Source organism: Crotalus tigris, unplaced genomic scaffold (assembly GCF_016545835.1).
Source record: "Crotalus tigris isolate CLP2741 ecotype Arizona unplaced genomic scaffold, ASM1654583v1 scf7180000017999.2816498, whole genome shotgun sequence".
Taxonomy (NCBI): domain Eukaryota; kingdom Metazoa; phylum Chordata; class Lepidosauria; order Squamata; family Viperidae; genus Crotalus; species Crotalus tigris.
The window spans coordinates 348,851-373,544 of record NW_024096765.1 but is presented as its reverse complement, the minus strand read 5'-3'; the positions used below and the strand labels follow the sequence as shown (position 1 = coordinate 373,544).

The window sequence follows — 24,694 nt, the reverse complement described above, 5'->3', positions numbered from 1 at the left end:
TAGCTCTCGATGCCTCAACCCGCACACGAATCGGTCCCTCAGTCGTTCCTCGAGGTCCTTGAACTCGCAGGGCTTGGCGGCCTTCCGTAACGCGGCGATGTACTCCTTGGCTGACTCCCCGGACCGTTGATCCCTCTGCTCGAAGGTGTGGCGCCATGAGATAACGGACACCTTGGGGTGGAAGTGGTCCTTCAGCAGCTTCTTCAGGTCTGCGTAGCTTACAGACTCTACTGGAACAGGTGCTGCAAGGTTTTCTGCGATTTCGAAGGCGTCTTGGCCGCAAGCGCAAAGCAGGGTGGCAGCCTTCAAGCTATCTTCCCTCACTTGGTTTGCCTTGAAGTAGTTCTCCATTCTGGATACGTAGGACTCCCACCGCTCTGGATGTGAGACGTCGAATTCCGCAAGCCTTCCGATTTTCGCCATCTTCGGATCTTCAGGAGACGGGTCTATCAGCCAGCCTACCCCCGAATGCGCACTGGATTGGCGGGCAGCTGCTGAGTCAACACCGTTCCTCTTCCGCCGCTCAGGACTCCTTGGGTAAGCTTACACTTTTTCCTTTCCAGGTAGTGCAAGGCATCCCACCTTCGTCGCCAGTGTTGCGTCCTTGGCGGGAAAACAGACACGAGAAACAGCTGGAGTTCTCAGGTTCTTTTATTCAGCGTTCAGCTTACAGGAAGATGGCTTCAGCTCAGCCCAAACGCCTCACAGCCTCTTATATAGGCAACTCCCGGGTAAATGGGTTACTTTTCCCGCGCCAGCACCCGCGCATGCGCGCGGCGCTGGCGACAGCCTGTCTGGTCCCGGGCAGCTTTGCACCTGCCCGGGACTGCCTGCAAACGCCCGAGCCGTTTGCAAGGCTCGGGACATAACAGCACCCATATGACCGGACCTCTTTTTTTTATATTTGTTGCATCAGTCATTACGTGAATCATGGGGTTATAAGTGAACAGTGCAGTTGTTAAGCAAGCCCATTCTTCCAAATGGGTGTTCTTTTGCTGGAAATTGCTCCCCAAAACCCCCCAATAACCCTGGAAACCAGCAAAAAAGAAATGCTACAAATTGTGGTTGTGTGACTGCGCGACACCACAACTGGTCATAAAGAAGAGCTGGTAACCAAGCACTTGAAATACAGTCATGTAACTGTGGGAGATGGGGTAGGGCAGGGGAAGGCAACCTTGGCTCTTTTATGACTCGTGGACTTCAATTCCCAGAATTCCTGAGGTAGCCATGCTGAGGGGAAAGGGAGAGGTTTCCAAGCTGAGCCATGCTGGCTCAGGAATTCTGGGAGTTGAAGTCCATGAGTCATAAAAGAGCCAAGGTTGCCTACCCCTGGGGTAGGGTGACATTTCATGAAGGCCGGTAGTATTTTACAAGCTGCAAAACACCAGTTCCAAGGTCACTGTAACTCCAAACGGTTGTAAAACAACCGGCCGTATATTGAGGACTACTTGGAATGGATAAAACACAGTCAAATGTAGTGTGCTTTACTACCTGAAACTTGAAAAAGAATAAAAAAACCCTTTTGGAGTTGCCAACCGTGGGGTCTCTAGGTTGATCTGGCGGGACTGCAGAGTGGGCCGGCTTGAGCAAGCAGTGGATGTGGCCAGGATAAAGTGGGTAGGGCTACCCATCTTCCTGCAGTTCCCTTTCCCCAATTTCTGCCACTTTCCTTTTTCTGTCTCTTTCTCTGGCCCTTAATTTCTCTCTCTATTCCACTTAAAAAGAAGGTCCTCCAAGTGCTGAAGAAGCGTGGTGGCGCAGTGGTTAGAATGCAGTACTACAGGCTATTTCTGCTGACTGCTGGCTGCCAGCAGTTCGGCAGTTTGATCCTGACCGGCTCAAGGTTGACTCAGCCTTCCATCCTTCCGAGGTCGAAAAAATGATAGCTGGGGGCAATAGGCTAACTCTTTAAACCACTTAGAGAGGGCTTTAGAGCACTGTGAAGCGGTATATAAGTCTAAGTCAGTGGGTCGGGACCCCATTTGGGGTCGAACGACCATTTCATGGGGGTCGCCAAACAACGCAGTCCGCCATTTTTTCCCCTCTTTTCCTTAGCTGTGCTACTCCCTTTTATTCTATTGGCTTTTGAAAGCCAATAGAATAGACTCTCTTGAATAGAGTCTAATTCTATTGGCTTTCAAAAGCCAATAGGAATTGTCCAGGCTGTCTCTGCCCTGCTGAGCCTGCCAAAAGTCCCATTCTGCAAACGGTGCTGCACCAGTTGAGTAGTCCTCGACTTACGACCGGTTGAGTAGTCCTTGACTTATGACCGGTTGGGGGTCGTGGCATTAAAAAGGTTGAGAACCACTGGTCTAAGTGCTATTGCTATTGTTGAATGAAGCAGGATGCTGATATGGAGGACATCACTAGAGGGCTTGGGCCAAAACTGACCATCTTTTTTAAAGGAGTGATCAAGATTAGAGGAAACCCTAAACTCTACTTCACCCAATAAACAAAATAAGCCGATGGGAGCCTTTGTCTTTTTAGAATCTTTTTTTTTTTTTAAAGAGAGACAGAGCTACAAATAATAGCCTGCTGACAATATTCAGCAGTGGGGCTCTTGGTGCTCTCTGAACTTGGTGGTTTTCTTGCAGACATTTCATTACCCAACTAGGTAATCTCATCAGAATTAGAAGGGGGTGGGGTTTGTTCTGTTTATATACAGTAGTTTGCAGTATCAGTGTTACTGAACTTCCATGATTAGGCTGTTATTTACTGATAGCTTGCTTGCCTACCAAGTTCCTTAATTGGGATATTATTTATTTTTCGATCTAGTTGGTCTAGTATTAACCCAGAGCAAACCCAACTCCCTTCTATTACTGATGCAGTTACCTAGTTGGGTAAGGAAATGTCTACAAGAAAACAAGCAAGCTCAGAGAACACCAGTGACCCCATAGTTCAACCCTGAGCTGTACATATTCTCTCTTATAAGTTCAGCAGTGTGATCCAGGTCAGATCCAGGCTTGCTCCAGTCTTCTTCTCTGCTGCCTGTCTAACATCTTCCCAGCCCAAGCTTTGTGAGGGCTGAACAAGAAAAAAACGCTAATATTTTCCGTCCAGATTAATCAGAGCCTGTCGGAAAGGCACGGTGGCCCTTGTCAAACATGTCCCATTTTTAAACCCTGCAACCACCGTATCTCTCTGTTAGTTGGTCAACTCGGTTCTCTCCTAACTTTTGACTGGGCAAACAGAACGAAGGGAGCAGCTTGGGACGCGAAGTGTTTAAATGGTTATCAGGCCAGAGGGTTTTTGTGCCCAGCCTTATCAATGTCCTGCTCAGTCACACCTGTAGGAAATACCTGTACAACATCGTCCATTGTGTGCAGCTTACCCCTTCTGTGGATCTTCGTTTGTAGAATAAACACCGTTTGTGTGAAAACGCTTTTGGGCAAAGTCAATAGTTCTTTCAGGGAACCTGGGCGTGCTTTGTCAATCAAGACTCCTTAGAAAAGGCCAAGTAAACAAGCGGGACTGTGTACGTACCACACTTACTCAAGCTGAAGTTTTTCCTCTTTCCCTCTCCCAGCTGGAGGCTGGATCACCATTTAGAGAAAAGCCCACCCCGTGCTAAAACACTGGAGTCTCTGCTCCGTGTCTTATCGCAGCACAATTGTATAACTTGGGTTAAATATTTACACAGCATGGAATCCAGGATGGAAGGAACAACAGACCATAATTCCTTTGGCGGTTTTCTTCTTGAATCAACCCCATCAGTAATTTGTCAGAGCCCAGAGTAGACTGTTAGAAAAGAGCCCCACAGGAAGTAAACACAAAGGCATGGAAACCTGTCTATATAGTCCTCCATTTACAACATTTCATTTAGTGACTGTTGGAAGTTACAACAGCACTGGGAAAAAAAGTGACTTATGACCACTTTTCATCCTTTCAACCATTGCAGCATCCCCAGTGTTATGTCCTGAGCCTGTGCAAGCAGGCTCAGGGCATTGCAAGCGGTCCCGGGCAGGTGCAAGTTGCCCGGGACCAGACAGGCTGTCGCTAGTACTTGTGCGCATGCGCAAGTGCTGGCGCGCCAAAAGTTGCAGATTGACCCGGGAATGGCCTATATAAGAGGCCAGGAGTTTTGGGCGTTGTCGGTGTCTTCCAACTGTAAGCTGAACTAAGAATAAAGAAGTCTTGAGAACTACAACTGCTTCTCGTGTCTTGCCATTTCGCGAAGGACGCAAGACCCAGGTGACGGGATTTACATTCAGATGCTTGACAACTGACTCCCATTTATGACGGTTGCAGTGTCTGGCAATCACGTAATCTCCTTTTGCGACCTTCTGATAAGCAAAGTCAATGGGGGAGCCAGATTCACTTAACAGTCAGGTTACTAATTTAAGAACTGCAGTGTTTCACTTAACAAACGTGGTGAGAAAGTTTGTAAAAGGGGGCAGAACTCAGTTAACCAATTTCTCACCTAGTGACATGAATCTGGGGCTCAGTTGTAGTCATACGTTGAGGACTGCCTCCTGTAGTTGACAATAAGGATGGAGTTTGAAAATGGGAGGAAGTCCATCGACAGAGATCTAATTCCACGTACTGGAAGTCAGAGGGAAATACACTAAGTCTAAAAGCGTGAAGGTCTAAAAAGAGAAATGGGAAACCGATTGTGGCTGGGTAAGATCAAGTTTTCCAGGTCTCTTGAAAGCTTCCAGGTTACAGGAGGAGGAGAAGAATGGATATTGCAATCATAATTTTACTGGAATGAGCAGGATGAAAATGTTGCCCTTTTGCCGGGAAGTTGTAAACACACTTAAGACTCCTTCCTCCTCCTATTTTCTCCACAACAACCTTGTGAGGTGGACCGGGCTGGCTTTCATGCCTAAAGAGTAGAACTCATGATCTCCTGATAATTGGCCAAAGTCACCCAGATGGCTTTCATGAGTAAGGCAGGATTAGACTTCCCAGTCTCCTGTGATTGGCCTAAAGCAAGGGTAGGCAACCTTGGTTCTTTTATGACTCGTGGACTTCAACTCCCAGAATTCCAGAGCCAGCCATGCTGAGGGGAAAGGGAGAGGTTTCCATGCTGAGCCATGCCGGCTCAGGAATTCTGGGAGTTGAAGTCCATGAGTCATAAAAGAGCCAAGGTTGCCTACCCCTGGCCTAAAGTCACCCAGCCAGCTTTCATGCCTAAGGCGGGTTTAGACTTCCCAGACTCCTGTGATTGGCCTAAAGTCACCCAGCCAGCTTTCATGCCTAAGGCGGGATTAAATTTTCCAGTCTCCTGTGATTGGCCCAAAGTCGCCCAGCTGGCTTTCATGCCTATGGTAGGATTAGAACTCAGGTCTAGTTTCTAAGCCAGCACTTTAATCCTTGATTATATTTATGGATTATCTTATGCGCAAATCAGGGCAATGTATGACATTTTGGGATGCAAAATCTGAAATAGTTGGAAAGGAAGATTTTTCTACCTTTTGTTGACGAATCGTGGCCCCTTTTCCGTTTCCTCTGCAAATTCTGAATGTTCTCAGTAACATAGCAGTATTCTTCTTTTACCAAAGTTCTTGAGAGAGCTTTTTCTTCACGAGTACCAACCATCTATATAAATCAGAGAAATGGATAAAGACAGGTTTAAGATGCATGAAGAAAAACGTCAGGTAATTTAGAGCAGGGGTTTTCAACCTTGGCAACTTTAAGACTTGTGGACTTCAACTCCCAGAATTCCTCAGCCAACCAAGCTGGCTGAGGAATTCTGGAGTTGAAGTCCACAAGTCTTAAAGTTGCCACGGCTGGGGACCTCTGATTTAGGGAATCTGTCTTCTTTTCCAGTTACATTGAAAATACTGTTCGGTTTTTCACCACTCTCAAATGGTCAAATCAGGTCTGGTTATATTCCCATGACCACAAGGACATGTGCTTTTAGCTACAGCCATAAGACAAGCGGTTCATATTGTGGTTTGAATCAGGGGGTCACTTAGTGAAGACTTGGGGACTTCAATTCCCAGAAATCCACAGCCAGTTTTAAGGTTGCCCACAAGTTTTAAGGTTGCCAAGTTTGGAGGCCCCTGGCTTAAATAATAAGCCTAATGAGACAAGAAGCAATTACAAAATTCTCAGACCCGTAGTGAGGAAGCTGAAGATCTCCAGAAGTTCCTGAACTACAGCACAGGTAGTCCTTGACTTAAGACTCCAAGCGGCTACTAAACGAATGGTTGTAAAGTTGAAGACTACCCATATTCTTCTCAGCCACCCATATCAACAGTGCCAATAGGAAAGGTTGTTTGGAATTGTAGTTCAGCAAAATCCAGAAGACCCAATTTCCCCATCTTGTCTGATGATGTCATATCCCATCTTTGAAAGACAGGATGACTTCGACCCCTTCAAAACATGGGAACGGACCTCACTCTCAGATACGATGGTCCCATCAGAATCATCCTGCAGTGAGTCAGAATCGCCATTATCTGAAAGAGACAAAGGCATGTAAGGAGATCAACGTCTGTCACAAGGTCTAGAAACGCCATTTTTTCCCTCTCTTTTTGTGAGTAGAGAAATGTAGGGCAGAAAAGAGTTTTCCCCCTTTAAGGGCTCAGAAAACAGAGAACCACGTGGTTTTCTAATCGCCAGGATTAGGGATAATTCATACAGTATTGCATAAGTATTTGTGGGTCCATTGCTCAGTTGTGTGTTTGACTTCTGCTTTATTTGTAGAAGGTGCCGTGTTCCAGTTTTAGAACATAGAATAATAGAGTTGGAAGGAACCTCAGAGGTCTTCTAGTCCAACCCCCTGAGAATAGAATAGAATAGAAACAGAATAGAATAGAATAGAATAGAATAGAACAGAATAGAGCTGGAAGGAACCTTGAAGGTCTTCTAATCCAGCCCCCTGCTCAAGCAGGAGAACCTATACCATCTCAGACAAGTGACTGTTTAGTCTCTTCTTCAAAATCTCCAGTGATGGAGCACCCATGATTTCTGGAGGCAAGCTGTTCCACTGGTTAATTGTCCTCACTGTCAGAAAGTTTCTTCTTAATTCCAGGTTGCTCCTCTCTTTGATCAGTTTCCAACCAATGTTTCTCGTCCTTCCCTCTGGTGCTTTGGTGAACAACCTGGCCCCCTCTGCCTTGTGGCAGCCCCTCAGATACTGGAACACTGCTATCATGCCTCCCCTATTTCTTCTTTGGTTGTCCACTCTCTTTTTAAAAGCTTCCATGATGGGGTACCCCAACCTTTGAAGGCAAGCTATTCCCTTGATTGATTTTGGTACTGAGGGAGGCAATGCTTGAGCTCTATAGACTCTGGGGAGCTGTTCCAAGTCAAAATGTTGACCTGGACACAGGATTTGATAAGGTGGGGCTCATTCAGGACTGTATAAAGTTGGATGAGCGCCAAAAATTTCTAGTCATTCTTGATGAAAGGCTCAAAGTTCCATAGTTGAGCACAAAAGGCCAACTGTCTAATAGACTCCACGTTTACTTAAACTCCGAGGTGTTTGTTTAACAAGATTTGTGGTACACGTAATCTTGGATGTAAGCCTTCCCTTGTAAGAGAAATGAAATTACTGGTTGAGCAACTTTAAGCATTTCCTGGGACGATGACAAGGGCTCTTTGGAAGCTACATATGACAGCGGGTGAGAAAATGAAGGATCTCAAGTTTCGTATTCTAGCGATTTGTCCATCCTGAGAAATGTCCCTGGCTCAAGAATGGGTAACATATCTTACCCTTCTAGAACCCCAACATGCATTGAGATTACTGCTCTAGAACCAGTGGTTGATCAAACCATTTTCAAGTTTTAATTAATTGATATCTGATGTATCTGAAGTGTACAGTGATCCTTGACTTAGGACCACCTTTGAGACCAGCATTTCCGTGGCTAAGCAAGGAAGCCGTTAAATGACTTGCACCCGGTTTTTACCATGGTCGTTAAGCAAGTCACTGCTGTTGTTAAATGAATCATGTGGTCATTAAACATATCCCAATTGTCTTTGCTTGTTAGAAGCCATCTGGGGAGGTCATGTTTATGAAGTGTATATTGGAGGTGGTTACCCTTTGAGAGCTGAATGCAACAAAATTTCATTTTAATGCAAGCTGACTAGTGTACATTTAAAGTGACAATAGAGTTATTATTCTATTCTATTCTATTCTATTCTATTCTATTCTATTCTATTCTATTCTATTCTATTCTATTCTATTCTATTCTATTCTGTTCTGTTCTGTTCTATCCTATCCTAACCTAATCTATCCTAACCTATCCTATCATTATTCTATTATGTTCTGTCCTGTCCTGTCCTATCCTATCATTTCCATTCCATTCCATTCCATTCCATTCCATTCCATTATAATTCTATTCTGTTCTGTTCTATTCTATTCTACCCCACTCTACCCTACCCTACCCAACCCTACCCTACCTTATCCTATCCTATCCTATCCTATCCTATCCTATCCTATCCTATCCTATCCTATCCTATCCTATCCTATCCTATCCTATAAATGGTGATTACATGACCTTGGTACACTGCAACTATCATAAATATATGCTGGTTGCCAAATGCCCAAATTCTGATTATGTGTCCATGGGATGCTCCAACAGTCGTAAGTATGAGGATCAGTCATAACTCACTTTTTTCAGTGCCCTTGTAACTTTGAACAGTTACTAAATGAATGGTTATAAATTGTGATTGCTTGTTCCTGTTTGAACTTCTCAAAGCTTGTTCCTCTTTGAACTTCTCAAAAGGTTGGTACCTCTGCCCTATGCCATTTCAGACAAATGGCTGTCCAGTCTCTTATATACAGTATGTTCCAATCTCCCAGAAAGTGCAAAATATGGTTCTGTTTTTACCTGGCTGCTCAGGGTCTTGACTCTCCCCTCGAAAAGGCATCTTGACTTCTTGGACAGCAGTGGAATCATGTGAAGTTGTCTTGGACATGGCAGCTTCTTGTGGCAAAGATATCTGCAGAGGCCACAGAGTTTAAGAGAGAGAAAAGTTACAGCCTTACAAAGTCTTGTAACGTTCACAATGACTATGCTAGAGGACAGAACATGGAATAATAGGACTGGAAGGGATCTTGGAGGTCTTCTAGTCCAACCTCCTGCTCAAGCAGGAGACCCTGTTCCATGCCGGACAAATGGCTGGCCAGTCCCTTCTTGAAAACCTCCAGTGATGGAGCACCCACAACTTCTGGAGGTAAGTGGTTCCAATGATTAATCGTTCTCATTGACAGAAATTTTTTCCTTAACTCTAGGTTGCTTCTCTCTTTAATTATTGTATTCAGGTGAGTGAAAGACGTACCATCTGCATTTGTACCACAGGCCAACTTTGGCTAGTTGGTACAGTAAGCCCTCAATTTAACAGAACTTGGCTTAGCAGACTTCAAATACAATGGACAAAATGTACATCTGGGTTGCATCCCCAAAGCTGAGACTTCTCTCCTACTTGGGGAATGTATAGAACAGGGGTCTTCAAACATCGCTCTTTTATGACTTGTGGACTTCAACTCCCAGAATTCCTCGGCCAGGCATGCTGGCCGAGGAATTCTGGGAGCTGAAATCCACAAGTCATAAAAGGGCCAAGTTTGAAGACCCCTGGTATAGAATGTATAGGCCTTGGAGAAGGTTTGTGAAGAATGAAGGACGATCAGCACCCAGGGAAAGAAAGAAAAAATGAAGGGGAAAAGCTTTAAGCAACATTTAGTTTTGCTGGGTATTTTAATGGAAACACTTTGTCATTGTTTATTTCATTGTTCTATTATTTTACTTCCGTTCTCTTTACACTCTTTTGATTTTTCTTCTTTTTTATTATTGTAAGCCTCCTAGAGTAGCCCCCTGGAAAGGTAGGCGGTAAATAAATTTAACAAATCAAAATAACGAATAAAAATAATGGAGAACCCTTCCCCAGAACACTCTATTAAACTGAGGTGTCACTCTACCTTATTTCCTTTGTCGTGACTTCATTCACAAGGTAAACTCAGATCTTAGTCTATTTTTCAACATATTGAATGAAACTCAAAATTCAGTTAATTCAGTATTAACTGAAGTCGATTCTCAGGGACCATCAAGACTTTAGTGTAGCATAATGGCCTCCTAATCAAACCTTAGTTAGGCCAACGCTATTAACAGGCAAGTGTAATTGTAAGCCATTATAAGTGGCCTCAAAATACAGGTAGTCCTCAACTTATGGCCACATTTAAGGCCAAAATTGATGTCGCTAAGTGAGTTGTGCCCCATTTTATGAGCTTTTGACATGGTTGTTAAGCGAATTGTGTAGTTCTTAAGTGAATCTGACTCTCCCCATTGACTTTGTTTGTAGGAAGCCAGCTGGGTGGGTTACAAATAGTGATCACATGACCCCAATACAGTGCAACGGTCATAAATATGAGTCAGTTGCCAAGCACCCGAATTTTGATTACATGACTAATGAGTTACTGCAATGGTCATATGTGTAAAAACCGGTCATAAGTCCTTTTTTTCAGTGCCGTTGTAACTTCGAACGGTCACTAAACAAATCGTTATAAGTCAAGGACTAGCATTATGTGTGAATTCTGTGTTTCCCCGAAAATAAGACCCAGATGGAAAATAAACCCTAGCATGACTTTTCAGGATGCTCGTAATAGAAGTCCCACCCCAAAAATAAGCCCCAGTTAAGACTGTCAGTCAGACGGACGCATTTAGTTCCGTATTTTCCCCAAAATAAGACCTACCTGAAAAATAAGCCCTAATGCGTCTTTTGGAGCAAAAATTAATATAAGATCCAGGAAAACACAGTAGCTGAATACACAGAGGAAATGGTTGGGGCAGAAATAGCTGCAGAAAAGACATAGAGATGGAAAATATATTTCTTACCGGAGAAACTGCTCTAATTTCCTTGGCTCCAGCCGTGAACTGTCCCAGTTGTTGGCTCCTGTAATGCTGCTTCTGGATTATACCAAGCCAGCTGGATAAAGTGGTTTTCGGAACAACAGACTCTTCATTCTCATCTCTGCCTGGACTTCGCCTTTCACGTTTCACTGAGCACTGATGCCAGTTGGTGCCACTTTCTCTACCCCTTCCGTAATCCGATAAATCCAGAGGCATTTCGGCGGAATTGTCCTGCCCAGATGTGGTTTTCTCTCCTTGATCCAGGTTTTCTCTATTGACCTGGAACAGCTGCTCCAGTGTATCGTCCATCAAATCTTTGGGGCTGGCTCTTTCCTTTTTTCCTTCTTTGCCAACACTTGGCAGCGTGGAAGGGCTCTGGCACCAAGATTGATCTGAACTGTCCTCTCTTCTTCCTTTCCCTTCGTGCTGCGGCTGCATCAACAAACAGCGGAGTCTCTCTGAGCTGCTAAGAAGCTGGAGCCTGTTTTCCAGATGACGATCCTTCATGTACAGCACAGCGCCAGGGAGTTCCAAGATGGTAGCTTGGTCGTCCCACTCATCCTGGGGCTTCACTCGGCTGCCTGCTTCCTTAGCCAGGAATAGATGGTGAGGGAAATCGCCCTCTTTGCCGGTGGGGTTATTCCGGAGGCCAAGATGATGCAGGGCTAAACTTTGGTTGAAGAGGTAGAGCTGTTCTTTTTTGGTGGTAAACCTCAGGTTCTCACAAGAAGAGGGGGAGGCCCGGCAGTCTGACTTGTTGGGTCTTAGAAATCTAAAAGAATCAGCACCGTCAGCGCTTGGAAAACGGACTGCCAAGATTTCATCGTTGTAAGCAGCTCCGGTTCTTCCGTAGGGGACCTAGCACAGGTAGTCCTTGACTTACGACCATAATGAGCCGAGGTGGCGCAGCAGTTAGAGTGCAGTACTGCAGGCCACTTTAGCTGACTGTGTTCAGCAGGTCAGCGGTTCAAATCTCACCGGCTCAAGGTTGACTCAGCCTTCCATCCTTCCGGGGTAGGTAAAATGAGGACCCAGATTGTTGGGGGCAATGTAAATATATATATATACATTGCTTCCTGGTGTACACCGCTTAGAGAGTGCTTGCACTTAAAGCGGTATATAAGTCTCATAAATAAAATAAATAAATAAATAAATAATCGGGACCAGAATTTCCGTGGCTAAGCAAGGCAGTTGTTAAATGAGTTGCATCCGATTTTCTAACCCTGTCTGACGTTAAACGGATCGCTGAGGCTGTTCAGTGAAAAGCGCGCAATCCTGCCCCCCCCCCATTGATTTTGGGAAGGTCGCAGATGGCGATCATGTGACCCTGGGATGCTGCAACTCTCCTAAATACATGCCGGTTGCCAAATGCCCCAATTTTGATCCTGTGGCCATGGGGATGCTGTGAAGGTCGTAAGTCATATTTTTCAGGGCTGCTGCAACTTTGAATGGTCGCTACATGAACAGTTGCAAGTCAAGGACTACTTACACTTTTCATTGATAAAGCTAATCGGAAGAATTTCCTGCCCCGTGGAGGGCAAGCACAGTAGCTCCCTCCCAATTTATAAAAGCTGCCTGACTTTTTTCAGGGGTCTCTCTCTGAGCCAGAGAAAAAGATGTCACTATTTTAAGAGTCAGTCTAAATTTAAAGAGTCAACTTCTTTAGCAATAGGGCAGCATTTCCCTGGCTTGCCTGAAGCTGAGATGGTGGCTTTAAAGAGGGACGGAGGCCTTGCACAGATCCAAAGCACTTAAGAGAATAACAGAGTTGGAAGGGACTTTGGAGATCTTCTAGTCCAACCCCCTGCTCAATACCACCCTATACCATTTCAGACAAATGGTTATCCAATCTCTTCTTAAAAACCTCCAGTGATGAAAGCACCCACAACTTCCAGAGGCAGGTTGTTCCACTGACTGTCAGGAAATTTCTCCTTAACTCTAGGCCAGTGGTTCTCAACCTTTTTAATGCTGCGACCCCAACCAGTCGTACGTCGAGGACTACTCAACTAGTCGTAAGTCGAGGACTACTCAATTGGTGCAGCACCGTTTGCAGAATGGGACTTTTGGCGGGCTCAGCAGGGCAGAGACAGCCTGGACAATTCCTATTGGCTTTTGAAAGCCAATAGAATTAGACTCTATTCAAGAGAGTCTATTCTATTGGCTTTCAAAAGCCAATAGAATAAAAGGGAGTAGCACAGCTAAGGAAAAGGGGGAAAAAATGGCGGATTGCGTTGTTTGGCGACCCCTGTGAAATGGTTGTTCGACCCCAAATGGGATCCCAACCCTCAGGTTGAGAACCACTGCTCTAGGCTGCTTCTCTCCTTAATTAGTTTCCATCTGTTACTTCTTGTCCTGCCTTCAGGTGCTTTGGAGAATAGGTTGACCCCCTCTTCTTTGGGGCAGCCCCTGAGATATTGGAACCCTGCTATCATGTCACCCTTAATCCTTTTCATTAAACTAAACATGCCCAATTCTAGAACCGTTCCTTGTAAGTTTTAGCCTCCAGTCCCCTGATCATCTTTGTTGCTCTTCTCTGCACTCTTTCTGGAGTCTCAACATTTTTTTTATATCGGGGCGACCAAAACTGGATGCAGCATTCCAAGTCTGGTGTTACCAAGGTATTATAAAATGGTATTAAGATTTTGCGTGATCTTGATTCTATGCCTCTGTTAACGCATACTTCTCTTTTTTAAACCATGCACAGCCCTAGTGTAAATTACACACACACGCATACACACCCAAACACACATGGCCAACCCCAGTTTAGCCCCTACTAATCTAATTCTTTTCTAAAGTCTAAATTTTCGAAATGTCTAAAAAATTGGAGGGATAACCGCTTACGCTTCAAAGCTGGGACTTTGGTCGCACTGAGGAGATGGTGGTCTTTTGCTTGGAAGGGGCGGGGATCCACTTTCTGGGTAATCTCTTTCTTGAGAGGAGGTTCGGGATCCTGTTCTCATCAGCTCAATGGCTCCTTGCAATTGGTTGACTTTCTTCGGAGAGCTCTAAAAAACAGAGAAGGGAGAGAGGGATAGGCAAGGACAATAAAACTTCAATTTTTGGGCCTGATAGAAGATTGTAGATCAGGTTTGAATTATAGTATCCTCGGTGCTCTCTGAGCTTGGTTGTTTCCTTGCAGACATTTCATTGCCCTAGTACAGTGGTTCTCAACCTGTGGGTCGGGACCCCATTTGGGGTCGAACGACCATTTCACGGGGGTCACTAAACAACGCAGTCCGCCATTTTTTCCCCCTTTTCCTTAGCTGTGCTACTCCCTTTTATTCTATTGGCTTTTGAAAGCCAATAGAATAGACTCTCTTGAATAGAGTCTAATTCTATTGGCTTTCAAAAGCCAATAGGAATTGTCCAGGCTGTCTCTGCCCTGCTGAGCCCGCCAAAAGTCCCATTCTGCAAACGGTGCTGCACCAGTTGAGTAGTCCTCGACTTACGACCGGTTGAGTAATCCTCAACTTACGACCGGTTGGGGGTCGCGGCATTAAAAAGGTTGAGAACCACTGCCCTAGTAGGTAACCTCATCAGTGCTAGAAGGGAGTGGGGTTTGCTCTGTTTATATATAGTAGTTTGCCTGTTAATGTTATTGGGAGTGTTCTTGGTGGTTTCTTGATTAGGCTGCTATTTACTGATAGATTGCTTGTCTACCAAGCTCCTGGATGGGGGTATTCTTTACTCATTGATCTAGTTCTGTGGTGGCGAACCTATGGCACGTGTGCCACAGGTGGCACGCAGAGCCCTCTCTGTGGCACATGCGCTGTTGCCCCAATCCTAGGCCTTCAGCTGGGTTTTAGAAAACCTTTTCGCTTTAGGCCTCCACCGGCGTGTGCAAAAAAAAAAAAAAAAAGTTTCAATCAATCAATCAATTTCAACTTCTCACGGGGAAAAAAAAAAGATCTCGCAAAGTTGGAATTTATTGATTGAACTTTTTAGTCCCACCCAGTCTGCCGTTACCACTGCAGCCATGCCCACCTAATAGGCCACACCCACCCAATGGGCCACGCTCACCCAATGGGTCACACCCATCCAATGGGCCACGCTCACCCGGCATCCGACGATAAATAAGTGGGTTTGGGGTTGCAGTTTGGGCACTCCGTCTCTAAAAGGTTTGCCATCACTGATCTAGTTGGTCTAGTATTAATTTAAAGTAAACCCCGCTCCCTTCTAGCTCTGATGATGTTACCTAGTTTGGTTATGAAATGTATGCAAGAAGATGAACAAGCTGAGAGAGCACCAAGGACCCCATACTTTAACGGACTTTAGAAGCAATGAACCAAGTCTGAATTTAAAATAGAAATGTACATAACATTAATTCCCTCTTAAAATCATGTGGTTTTTATGTAAGTCATATATATAGGTTGTCACTTGAAGAACTCTGATGGACAGGGTCCAGGAAGAGAGCCTTCCTTGCCCTTCCCCCACCCTTTGGAACACCCTCCCCCCAGAGATGAGACAGTTCGCAACTCACATGGCCTTCCGAAAAGCCGTCAGAACACGGGTCTGTAAACTGGCATGGGGGGGTCAGAGGAGCTGGGCAGCTGTGGGGCTGGTTAGTCCCCTGAGAGTCCTCCCTTCCCCTTTTAAATAATTTTAGCAGCGTTTAATCATCCTTATCTCCTTCTAAATTTTTAATCACTGTTTTTATAATTTATCCCTTTACTGTACTCTACCCAGAGTCCCACTCTGAGGGAGATGGATGGTTCAAAAACATGATAGATAAATGATTATGATAGATGGATAGATGGATGGATGGATGGATGGATGGATGGATGGATGGATGGATAGATGGATGGATGGATGGATGGATGGATGGATAGATAGATAGATAGATAGATAGATAGATAGATATAAATAGATAAACTGAGACACAGATGATGGATGGATGAAGATAAATAGATGATAGATGGATGGATGGATGGATAGAGATAGATGATCATGATAGATTAGAGCAGACATGTCAAAATCATGACGTCACATGATGTCGCGCAACGTTATCGGAGCTTTTTCGCCATTGCTGGCAATGGGGTGGGTGTAGTTTCCCGATGATGCATCTGGCCCGTAGGCTGGCAGTTTGACACCCCTGGATTAGATGGATGGATAGATAGAGATGATAGATGATAGATAGATAGATAGATAGATAGAGAGAGAGAGAGAGACAGATGAATGAATAGAGATAGATAGAAACAGATAAATGATAGATAGATAGATAGATAGATAGATAGATAGATAGATAGATAGATAGATAGATAAGATACAAACAGAATAATAATAGATAGATGATAGACAGACAGACAGACAGACAGACAGGAGAATGAACAGAGATAGACATAGATTAGCTAGATATATGACATATGGATAAATGGATAGATAGAAATAGATAGATAGATAGATAGATAGAAATAGAGAGACAGAGAGACAGACAGATTGATAACCATTTCCTTCTTCCCTATGAGATATGACAAGGGTTACTTTTTCATCTCCTCCCTACAGGTTTTTTTCTTGGAGGCTGAGAATGAAAATGGTTTCATTAGTTGAATTTGGGTGTCCCCCTGGCATGTTTGCCTGTTGGGGTGAATTTAACCCTGGGAGTGCCTGCATCTGGTTTGGGTTAAAAATAACCCTCTGGGATTACAGTAGTTGACTAGGTCAGTTAATTAACCCAGTTTTGCTGTCCCTATAATACGTTATCTCCCAAGTGATCCAATTAGGTAAGTTATAAGAACAGAGCCATTAAATTAGAAAAGTCCAAGGAGACCAGCTCATCACACATATAAATAGATCACTTTGAAGGCTGCAGTCAGAAGAATTTGGCAAGCCAAATTCTCCAGCTTGTATAAAACAGGAACATTAAACATAATTGCTTATGAAACATAAGGTTAATAATTTGGCAGATAGTCAACATTTTTTTACACAGAAGCCCGTGACTTGATTTCTTTTCTCTCTTCATTTAGGTCAGGGGTGTCCAACCTTGGCGACTTTAAGACTTGTGGACTTCAACTCTCATGCTGACTAGGGAATTCTGGAAGTTGGACTTCCAGACTTAAGTGCCACAGGACTTAAAGTTGGACACCCCTGATCTAGGCTGTTTCCAGCTAATAATTTAGATTTTCATCTTCAGGAGACCTTTTAGCCCAAAGTCAAGAAATGGAGGTAGTGACAGATTTTATTTTTCTGGCCTCAAAGATCACCTCAGATGGGGACTGCAGCCAAGAAATTAAAAGACGCTTGCTCCTGGGAAGGAAAGCTATGGCAAATCTAGACAGCATTCTAAAAAACAGAGACATCACCATGTCAACAAAAGTGAATATAGTCCAGGCCATGATTTTCCCAGTTGCAATGTATGGCTGTGAAAGTTGGACCATAAGAATGGCTGAGCGCAAAAGAATTGAGGCCTTTGAACTATGGTGCTGGAGAAGACTCCTGCGAGTCCTTTGGACTGCAAGGCGTTCAAACCGGTCAGTCCTAGAAGAGATCAACCCTGTCTGCTCTTTAGAAGGCCAGATCCTGAAGTTGAAACTCAAGTACTTTGGCCACCTAATGAGAAGGAAGGATTCATTGGAGAAGAGCCTAATGCTGGGAAAGATGGAGGGCAGTAGAAGAAGGGGACGACAGAGAATGAGATGGCTGGATGGAGTCCCTGAAGCAGGAGGTGTGAGCTTAAATGGACTCCAGAAGATGGTAGAGGAAGGCCTGGAGGAACGTTGTCCATGGGGTCGCGATGGGTCGGACACGACTTCGCAATTAACAACAACAAGAATTGAATGTGAGGAAGGAAGACAAAAAGAAAAAAGAAAAGAATAAAGAAAAAAGACAAGGGTCAGACAGGGAATTGTTTACCATATCAAGAGCATGGTCCCCCCGGAGAAGGATGTTAGGAGAGATTCTGCTTTCTGGAGAAAATCTGTGTTCAGGAGACTGATCTGTAACAAGAAAGGACCACAAACACTTACTTCAGACAACGTAGTGCTGCAAATGGAGACTTTTCTCTTCTTAAACTGCAAACCATTCTTCCCAACACGGATCTCTCTGGATCCACTGACAATCCAGCTCCTAAAATTGCTAACCAACATGACCACCCATAAGATATACTGGAAATTCTGGGAGTTTTAGTCCCAATCCACTGGGAAGGCACTAAGTACAATGGATCCATTTGGCTCAGTACCAGTAATCCTCGACTTACAACCACAATCGGGATTTGAATTTGAGCCCTGCCTGATTTTTCATGATCTTTTTTTTGCCACAGTTGTTAAGCGAATCACTGCAGTTGTTACGCAATTCATGTGGTTGTTAAGCAAATCCAGCTTCTCCTGTTGGCTTTGTTTGTTGGAAGCCAGCTGGGAAGGTCGCAAACGGAGAGCACGTGAGCCTTGGACACTGCAACCGCCGCAAGTACAAGCCAGTTGCCAAACACCCAAATCTGGCATGTTGTAAGTCACCCAGAGTCACGTGTCTGCCAGACAGGTGGCATATACGTTCAATTAATAAAATAATAAAATCGAAATAAATAATACATTTGAACAACTAAATAAATACATTGTCATCATGTGACCATGGGAATGCTGTGATCGTTTTAAGCGTGAAGGCCAGCCGTAAGTAACTTTTTTCGGTGCCCTTGTAACTTCAAATGGTCACTAAATGAATGGTTGTAAGTCAAGGACTACCTGTACCACTGATTCTGATTGAGAGCAACAGGGCATGGTTTTTGGCAAAAAAAAATTTCCCAGGATTTCCTGAAGAAGTGACTTAAATCTGGGCTCTCTGACATGTAAAGCAGGGAAATAGAACAGAACAAAACAGAACAAGAATAGAATAGAATAGAATAAAATAGAATAGAATAGAATAGAATAGGACTGGAATGGAATGGAATGGAATGGAATAGAATAGAATAGAATAGAATAGAATAGAATAGAATAGAATAGAATAGAATAGGACTGGAATGGAATAATAATGGAATTGAATAGAACGGAAGGGAACAGAACAACAGAACAGAATAGAACAGAATCGAATAATAATGGAATGGAATGGAATGGAATGGAATGGAATAGAATAGAATAGAATAGAATAGAATAGAATAGAATAGAATAGAATAGAATAGAATAGAATAGAATAGGACTGGAATGGAATAATAATGGAATGGAATAGAAGGGAAGGGAAGGGAACAGAACAACAGAACAGAACAGAACAGAATAGAACAGAATAGAATAATAATAGAATGGAATGGAATGGAATGGAATAGAGTAGAATGGAATGGAATGGAATAGAATAGAATAGAATAGAATAGAATAATAATGGAATGCAATAGAATAATAGTGGAATGGAATAGAAGGGAAAGGAAGGGAAGGGAAAGGAAGGGAACAGAATAGAACAGAACAGAATAGAATAATGGACTGGACTGGACTGGAATAGAATAGAATAGAATAGAATAGAAAACAGAGTTGGAAGGGACCTTGGAGGTCTTCTAGTCCAACCCCTGCTCACGCAGGAAACCCTATACCATTTCAAACAAATGGTTGTCCAATCCAATATCCTAAGGTAGTGTCTCTCTTCTGCTGGATGTTCTACTAGGCTCCAGATCTAGAACTGACTGAAGAGCAAACTGGGTCCAGTTTGCAGGAGAACCTGCCTCCTTCCAGTGTCTCGTGATATTCGTCTTCTGTTTCTGGGCTCAGGTTTCCCCCTGCACTCAGTTTCCTGCTTCGGCTGGAGAGGATGGACAAAGACAAGTCTGGGGTGAAGTTTCCTTCTCTGGGCTGCCCTTTGAAAGCCTTCGGCCTGTCCCTGTTGCCGCACAGAGGAAACAAAGATGAAAACAAAGATGAGACGAGAGAGGGTTTCAAGGCATCCGTCTGGATATCTCGCGTGGTTTTGATAACCGCTCTGGAAATAAAATAAAAATAAACCAGAAGCCAGGCGTCTTTGGCACCGGACCACTTGAGAACACCACACCGTAAAATATCCCAGATCAAATATGAGGATTTTGCTTTTATCCTGGTTTATTCATGCCACATTTATGTCTCTTGCAAGTGGTGGCATCGAGTGCAGCAAAGCATTTTATGGAGATGTGTTGGTTGAGCGGGGACCCATGATGTCAGAGAGAAAACTTGAAGAGTCTGGTATTTTTATTATTGTCACATGACTGAGCCAACTTTATAACAGTGGTCAAGTTGGCTCAGTCGTAAGTACGTGCAGGTAGTCCTCAACTTACAATTCTTTTGGTGATCATTTGTAGTTACAACGGCACTGAACAAAGTGACTTATGACTATTTTTCATGTTACCACCATTGCAGCATCCCATGGTCATGTGATCAAAATTCAGAGGCTTAGCAACTGGCATGTATTTATGACAGTTTCAGTGTCCCAGGGTCACGTGATCACCTTGTGCAACCTTCTGACAAGCAAAATCAATGGGGAAGCTAGATTCACTTAACAACCGTGTCACTAACTTAACAACTGGAATGATTCACTTAACAACTGTGGCAAGGAAGTTGTAAAAGGGGGCAAAACTCACTTAACGAATGTCTCACTTAGCAACCAAAACGTTGAGCTCAAGTGCGATCATATGTGTAGGACTATGGTTACGTCTTTGGCTTGTATGTTATCTCAATTTAATTCTAAGTGGTTTACAAACCCTATTTTCATTAATCAGGTTAAAAAGGCCCTACGCCAAGAATAAAAAATGCAATGCAAATATAGCGCAGGTAGTCCCCAACTTGCCACAATTGAGCCCAAAATTTATGTTGTTAAGTGAGAAATTTGGTAAGTGAGTTTTAACCCGTTTTGTGATTTTTCCTGCCATGTTTGTTAAGCACATCACTGTAGTTGTTAAATTAGTAACAGAGTTGTTAAGTGAATCTGACTTCCCCATTGACTTTGCTTGTCAGAAGGTCACAAAAGGGGGTCACATGATTCAAAGACATTGCAACCGTCCTAAATGTGAATCAGGGCACAGATGGTAGTCACATGACTATGGGATGCTATGACCTTGTGGGATTTGCCCTACAACAGCAACTGAGACTACCATAACTACTGTTGTAAAGTTGTCTCAGTCATGTGACATTAGGCTTTATGACCCCAATGCTTAGCGATACAGTAGTAGTCCTTGACCATTTTAGTGACCGTTCAAAGTTACAAAGGGACTGAAAAAAGTGATTAATGCCCATTTTTCACACTTATGACCATTGTAGCATGGTCACATGATCAAAATTCAGAGGCTTGGCAACTGCCTTGTATTTATGATGGTTGCAGGGTCACGATCCCATCTCAAGACAGGTGATTGTCCAGTCTCTTCTTAAACACCTCCAGGGATGGAGCGCCCACGATTTCTGGAGGCAAGCTGTTCCACTGGCTAATTCTCCTCACTGTCAGAAAGTTTCTCCCTAATTCCAAGTTGCTTCTCTTTTTGATCAGTTTCCAACCATTGTTTCTCGTCCTGCCCTCTTGTGCTTTGGTGAATAACGTGACCCCCTCTGCCTTGTGGCAGCCCCTCAGATACTGGAACACTGCTATCATGTCTACCCTATTTCTTCTTTTCTTTAGACTAGCCAAACCCAAGTCCCGCAGCCGTTCTTCGAATGTTTTGGTCTCCAGGCCTTGGAACATTGTAGTTGCTCTTCTCTGAATTTTTTCCAAACTCTCCACATCTTTTTTGTGATATGGTGTCCAAAATTGGCTGCAGTATTCCAGGTGTGGCCTTATTAGGGCTGATCTTACTTTGGTTTTACCCTTGAAAGGCCTTTGACAGGTTAACTGTTTTCTCACTATAGCCTCACCTAGAGCAGAGAGGACTGCGATCAAGTTCAGGACAAAACAAGCATGGTAATCAGGAAGGAACACTTTCTTCACTGCCAGATTTGCATTTCGAGAGGTTTCCTCATGCTAAATTTAAATACAGCAATAGTGCCATCTGCTGACAGTTGAAGTCACTTTCTAGATCTAGAACATAGAATGAAGGTAGTCCTTGACTTACAACAGGGGTCGGCCATCTTGGCTCTTTTATGACTCGTGGACTTCAACTCCCAGAATTCCTGAGCCAGCATGGGGGAACTACGGCCCCCTCATGACTCGTGGACTTCAACAACTCCCAGAATTCCTGAGCCAGCATGAGGGAACTACGGCCCCTTCATGACTGGTGGACTTCAACTCCCAGAATTCCTGAGCCAGCATGGGGGAACTATGGCCCCCTCATGACTCATGGAATTCAATTCCCAGAATTCCTGAGCCAGCACGGGGGAACTATGGCCCCCTCATGACTCGTGGACTTCAACTCCCAGAATTCCTGCGCCAACATGGCTCAGCTTGGAAACCTCTCTCTTTCCCCTCAGCATGGCTGGCTCAGGAATTCTGGGAGTTGAAGTCCACCAGTCATAAAAGAGCCAAGGTTGCTTACCCCTGACTTATGACAACCATTGAGCCCAAAATTTCTGTTGTTAAGGGAGACATTGGTTAAGAGAGTTTTGTCTTGTGTTGTGACATTTCTCATCACAGTTGTTAAGTGAATCACTGCAGTTGTTCAGTTAGTAAGCTGGTTGTGAAGTGAATCCGGTTTCCCTATTGACTTTGCTGGTCAGATGGTCCCAAAAGATGATTACATGATCCCGGGACACTGTGACCGTCATAAATATGAACCAGTTACCAAGCATCCAGAGTTTTGATCACATGATCATGGGGATGCTGCAAAGATTGTAACTGTGAAAAATAGTCATAAATCACTTTTTTCAGTGCCGTTGTAACTTTGAATGGTCACTAAGCGAACTGTTGTAAGTCAAGGACTATCTGTAATAGGGTTGGAAGGGACCTTGGAGGTCTTCTACTTCAGCTCCCTGCTCAAGCAGGAAACTCTATACCAGGGGTAGGCAACCGTGGCTCTTTTATGACTCGTGGACTTCAACTCCCAGAATTCCTGAGCCAGCCATGCTGAGGGAAAAGGGAGAGGCTTCCAAGCTGAGCCATGCTGGCTCAGGAATTCTGGGAGTTGAAGTCCACGAGTCATAAAAGAGCCAAGGTTGCCTACCCCTGCTCTATACCATTGTGGACAAAAGGCTATCCAGTCTCTTCTTGAAAACTTTCAGTGATGGAGCACCCACAACTTCTGGAGGCAAGTTGTTCCACTGATTAATTGTTCTCACTGTCAGGAAATTTCTCCTTAGTTCTAGGTTGGTTCTCTCCTTGATTAGTTTCCATCCATTACTTCTTCTCCTGCCCTGAGATGCTTTGGAGAGCAGGTCATCCTTCTCTGTGACAGCCACTCAATATTAGAAGATTGCTATCATATCAACCCTCATCCTTCTCTTTGTAGACACACCTAATTCCCACAAACAATTTAGCCTCCAGATCCCTTATCTTCTTTGTTGCTCTTCTCTGCAGTCTTCCTAGGGTTTCAGCATTTTTTTTTATATTTATAGTATATTTATGGCTGGGAAGCCATAAATTATCACCAATGCCTTGGAATGTCAACAGCATTAAATAAATGAATGCTGAAGTCATCTTTGGAGAAGACCCATGAAATCTTCTCGGATAGTTTATATATCACGGTTATACTGCCAGCCATTCTGGCTTCCCAGAACTAAAACAAACTTTATTGTAAAAAAGCCAAAGGAGATAATGAAAAACTTGAGCAACTTTCAAGGACAAGGACCAAAATGGCAAGTTTAGGATAGAGATAAGCTGAGGGGTCCTTGGTGCTCTCTGAGCTTGCTTGTTTTCTTGCAGACGTTTCATTACCCAAACTAGGCATAGCACTGATGATGTTACCTAGTTTGGGTAATAAAACGTCTGCAAGAAAACAGGCTAGCTCAGAGAGCACCTCATGTCAACCCTGAGCTACAAAAATCCCCCCCCACATGAATTTTGCCCGTGTGATTGTGGGGATGCTGTGATCGGCGTGTGAGAATTGTCATTTTTTTCCAAGTCATTTGACTTGACATTGTTAAATCAAGTCATTTTTACAGTGAAGGGTCCTGTGCACTGTCTGAGCATTGTTGTTTTCCTGTGGACGTTTCATTATTCAAACTAGATGTAGTACTGCTATAGCACTGATGATGTTACCTAGTTAGGGTAATGAAACGTCTGCAAGAAAACAAGCAAGCTCAGAGAGCACCAAGGACCCCACAGTCGTTGTCGTCTTCGTCCTCCTCCTCCTCCTCCTCCTCCTCACAAACACCCTCCCTTGTGGTACTGATGATGTTACCTAGTTGGGCAATGAAATGTCTGCAAGAAAACAACCAAGCTCAGAGAGCACCAAAGACCCCCACAGTCCTCCTCCTCCTCCTCCTCCTCCTCCTCCTCCTCCTCCTCCTCCTCCTCCTCCTCCTCCTCCTCCTTCTCACAAACACCCTCCCTTTTGGTATTGATGATGTTACCTAGTTGGGCAATGAAACGTCTGCAAGAAAACAACCAAGCTCAGAGAGCACCAAGGACCCCATAGTCGCCGTCCTCCTCCTCCTCCTCCCAAACACCCTCCCTTCTAGCACTGATGATATTACCTAGTTGGGTAATGAAACATCTGCAAGAAAACTGCCAAGCTCAGAGATCACCAAGGTCCCCACAGTCCTTCTCCTCCTCACAAACACCCTCCCTTCTGGCACTGATGATATTACCTAGTTAGGGTAATGAAACATCCGCAAGAAAACAAGCAAGCTTAGAGAGCACCAAGGGGCCTTCATTTCAACCCTCAGCTGCAAATATTCTCCTTCATTGGCATTTTTACAATGCTCTTGCAACTTGGAACAGTTGTTAATCGAATGGTTGTAAGTAGAGAACTACCTATACTTAACCCATTTTCCAGATAGTTAACAGAAAAGCCAAACACTAGTGCTAAACACTCACTTGAACACCTGCATTAGACAATCTCTCAGAAAATTAGATACAGGTAGTCATCGACTTAAATC

General features: G+C 44.0%; 1 protein-coding gene across 1 annotated transcript in view; it reads right to left on the bottom strand.

Moving 5' to 3' along the window:
- Nucleotides 1-24,694, bottom strand: part of RBBP8NL (RBBP8 N-terminal like) — a 60,067-nt gene that overhangs the window by 5,619 nt on the left and 29,754 nt on the right. Inside the window, exons 7-13 of the mRNA XM_039346482.1 lie at nt 19,432-19,586; nt 17,646-17,728; nt 13,638-13,801; nt 10,782-11,568; nt 8,781-8,892; nt 6,343-6,404; nt 5,415-5,541 (exon numbers count right to left, since the gene is read on the bottom strand). Coding sequence (XP_039202416.1) covers nt 5,415-5,541; nt 6,343-6,404; nt 8,781-8,892; nt 10,782-11,568; nt 13,638-13,801; nt 17,646-17,728; nt 19,432-19,586 — 1,490 coding nt within the window. The remainder of the gene's footprint in view (nt 1-5,414; nt 5,542-6,342; nt 6,405-8,780; nt 8,893-10,781; nt 11,569-13,637; nt 13,802-17,645; nt 17,729-19,431; nt 19,587-24,694) is intronic.